This window comes from Nerophis lumbriciformis, linkage group LG26 (assembly GCF_033978685.3).
Source record: "Nerophis lumbriciformis linkage group LG26, RoL_Nlum_v2.1, whole genome shotgun sequence".
Taxonomy (NCBI): Eukaryota; Metazoa; Chordata; class Actinopteri; order Syngnathiformes; family Syngnathidae; genus Nerophis; species Nerophis lumbriciformis.
This window is the reverse complement of record NC_084573.2, coordinates 14,799,558-14,802,500: the sequence shown is the minus strand read 5'-3', so window position 1 is coordinate 14,802,500 and position 2,943 is coordinate 14,799,558. Positions and strand designations below refer to the sequence as shown.

The 2,943-nt window shown below is 52.5% G+C and overlaps 1 protein-coding gene across 2 annotated transcripts in view; it reads right to left on the bottom strand.

Annotated features, from left to right (window-relative positions):
• The window catches only part of mycn (MYCN proto-oncogene, bHLH transcription factor), a 4,662-nt gene extending 2,028 nt beyond the window's left edge, over positions 1-2,634 (bottom strand). For both annotated transcript variants that reach the window (XM_061987329.2, XM_061987328.2), the window contains exons 1-2: positions 2,531-2,634; positions 1,706-2,360 (exon numbers count right to left, since the gene is read on the bottom strand). In XM_061987329.2, the coding sequence (XP_061843313.2) occupies positions 1,706-2,339 (634 nt within the window). In that variant the 5' untranslated portion in view covers positions 2,340-2,360; positions 2,531-2,634. The remainder of the gene's footprint in view (positions 1-1,705; positions 2,361-2,530) is intronic.
• Between the last annotated feature and the right edge of the window lie 309 nt (positions 2,635-2,943).

The following is a 2,943-nucleotide window of genomic DNA, read 5'->3' as shown; positions in this document are numbered from 1 at the left end:
ACTTTCCAGATTTGACCACCGTTTCTTTCAACTTATCAACCATTTTCCGCGGTTCCTGACATTGCCATACGTTAGTTCGCATCGTGTCCGACGCAACAAAGGTGTGACGGACAAGGCATTCCACGGCAATCGGATCACCGCCCTTTTACGTCTTCCCCCTGGCCCCCCCATACCTCCAACTTTCCAGATTCGACCCCTGTTTCTTTCAACTAATTAACCATTTGCTGCGGTTTATGACTTTGCGATACGTTAGTTCGCATCATGTCCGACACAACAAAGGTGTGACGGACAAGGTGTTCTGTAGCGATCGGATCACCGCACTTTTAAGTCCGCCCCCTGGCCCCCCGTAACCCCAACTTTCCAGATTCGACCACCGTTTCTTTCAACTAATCAACCATTTTCCGCGGTTCCTGACATTGCCATACGTTAGTTCGCATCGTGTCCGACACAACAAAGGTGTGACGGACAAGGCGTTCCGCGGCAATCGGATCACCGCCCTTTTAAGTCTGCCCCCTGCCCCCCCCGTACCTCCAACTTTCCAGATTCGACCACTGTTTCTTTCAACCATTTGCTGCGGTTTATGACTTTGCGATACGTTAGTTCGCATCATGTCCGACACAACAAAGGTGTGACGGACAAGGTGTGACGGACAAGGTGTTCCGCGGGGTTTGGATCACCGCACTTTTAAGTCCGCCCCCTGGCACCCCGTACCTCCAACTTTCCAGATTCGACCACCGTTTCTTTCAACTAATCAACCATTTACCGCGGTTTCCTGACTTTGCGATACGTTAGTTCGCATCGTGTCGGACACAACAAAGGTGTGACGGACAAGGTGCCCGCACTTTTAAGTCCGCCCCCTGGCACCCCGTACCCCCAACTTTCCAGATTCGACCACCGTTTCTTTCAACTAATCAACCATTGTCAGCGGTTCCTGACTGTGCCATACGTTAGTTTGCATCGTGTCCGACACAACAAAGGTGTGACGGACAAGGTGTTCCGCAGCGATCGGATCACCGCACTTTTAAGTCTTTCCCCTGGCCCCCCTTAACCCCAACTTTCCAGATTCGACAACCGTTTCTTTCAACTAATCAACCATTTACCGCGGTTTCCTGACTTTGCGATACGTTAGTTCGCATCGTGTCCGACACAACAAAGGTATGACGGACAAGGCGTCCGCAGCAATCGGATTTAAGTCTGCCCCCTGGCCCCCCTGCCCCCGGGCTTGGAGGGGCGCCAGGGAGACAGCTGTCGAGATGGAGTGCTCCTTCAAAGCTGTCACCCCCTTAAAAAAAAAAAAAAAGAAGGAAAATAGAAAGACCCGCCTCCGCTTGGACGATGCCAAACTGGAAGTCTTTGTGCCACGCGTGTAGTGTTTGTTTATACCTATCTACGGTGTGTTATTATCCTAAACAGTGGAGTGGAACATGTTTTTGGCGGTGCACTAATTGTCTTGAATTAATCCATAATCCCATTAAAGAAGCATTAGTCCAAACCATTCTAGTGTACTTCTATTGACGTGCCAACTGGACACGCACAATTCCCCTATTTTACTGCCATCTGCCGGAAGAAAAGGCATCCGATTACATCAAGTCAGTTCACTGTGTCACCAGCGTGTGCGTAATTCCGATTGTGGGCCGGTCACGTGAACGCGTCCAATTACGCACGTTTGTTATTGTTGTGTTTGGCGCTCGGGTCTGGTTCTTACCTGAGTCGCTGTGGGCGTTCTGCGTGGACGCGTCCCCGTTGTTCGTGTCGGAGTCCACGCCGACGCTCTTCTTGTTGACGGGGAAGGGGAACACCACGGCGGGGTCCACGCACTCCGACGCCACGCTCGCAGCCTCCGCGGCTTTTACGCACGCGTCTCGCACCGCCGGAGCCGGGGGCTTCGCCGCGGCGCTGGTGGTAATAGCCTTGCCGAGTTTCTCCGTGACGGCCCGCTCCAGCTTCTCCCGGGCGGAGAATCCACTCCACATACAGTCCTGGATGATAATGTTGTTTGGGTTTGTATCCAAAGCGGAACCGAACAGATCCAGATCATCGGAAGCCCCCCAGATATCGTCCTCGGGCAGGAGGAAGAGTTCCGAAGCCCAGTCCAAGGGGTCGCCCAAGCCGAAGCCGAGGGGGTCCGCCTCCGGGGAGGCTGCCGCCGGCTCCCCGGGCAGCGCGGCTCGGCTCGGGGAAAGGGGCGGAGTGGGCAGCAACTCGAATTTCTTCCAGATGTCCTCCCCCGGTGGCGCGGAGTCGGGACCACAGAAGTAGAAGTCGTCCTCGTCCGGGTAGAAGCACGGTTGCAGCGAGTCGAACTCCAAATCGGAGTTTTTACCTACGATCGCCGGCATTTTTCCCCACGCTGGAAAAACCTAGCAACAACAACAACAACAAAAATACTTAAGTCTCGCGTTGTCTCACCTGAGAAGTCAAACCCCCACGCATAAACACAGCATTCCATTCAGTCCCCGTGCGTAAAAAAAAAAAAAAAACTGTGCGTAAAAAGCTGCGCGTAAAAGCCGCGCGTAACACCGACGCTCACCTTATTCTGACTTGTGGGTGATCGCGCGTGGAGCGGTTCGTCTCTCTTTCAGCAGCAGACACCAGATGTGGAGCAGTCATCTACGTGGGGAGCACAGACAGTCCTCTGACACGCACCGTGGCCGCCTGCGCTATTTTACACTCACTGGAGAGGCAGAGCCGGGCGGGCTGGCTCCTCCCACTCGTGGGTGTTTGCGTGCGTGCGTGTGTGCGTGTGTAGTCTCTCTTTCTCTCAAGGTGAATGGAGATACAGCCTAAACATTCCAAGAAAAAAGGACACGCGTGTAAAAAAACAAAAAAAACAACAACATCCCATATATTGTTATTAATTATGTTATCATGAGCAGCATTAAAGCTGTTAATTAGATAAATCCAATTAATAAAATGCGTGTTCCTACTTAAATGTTGTCGAAT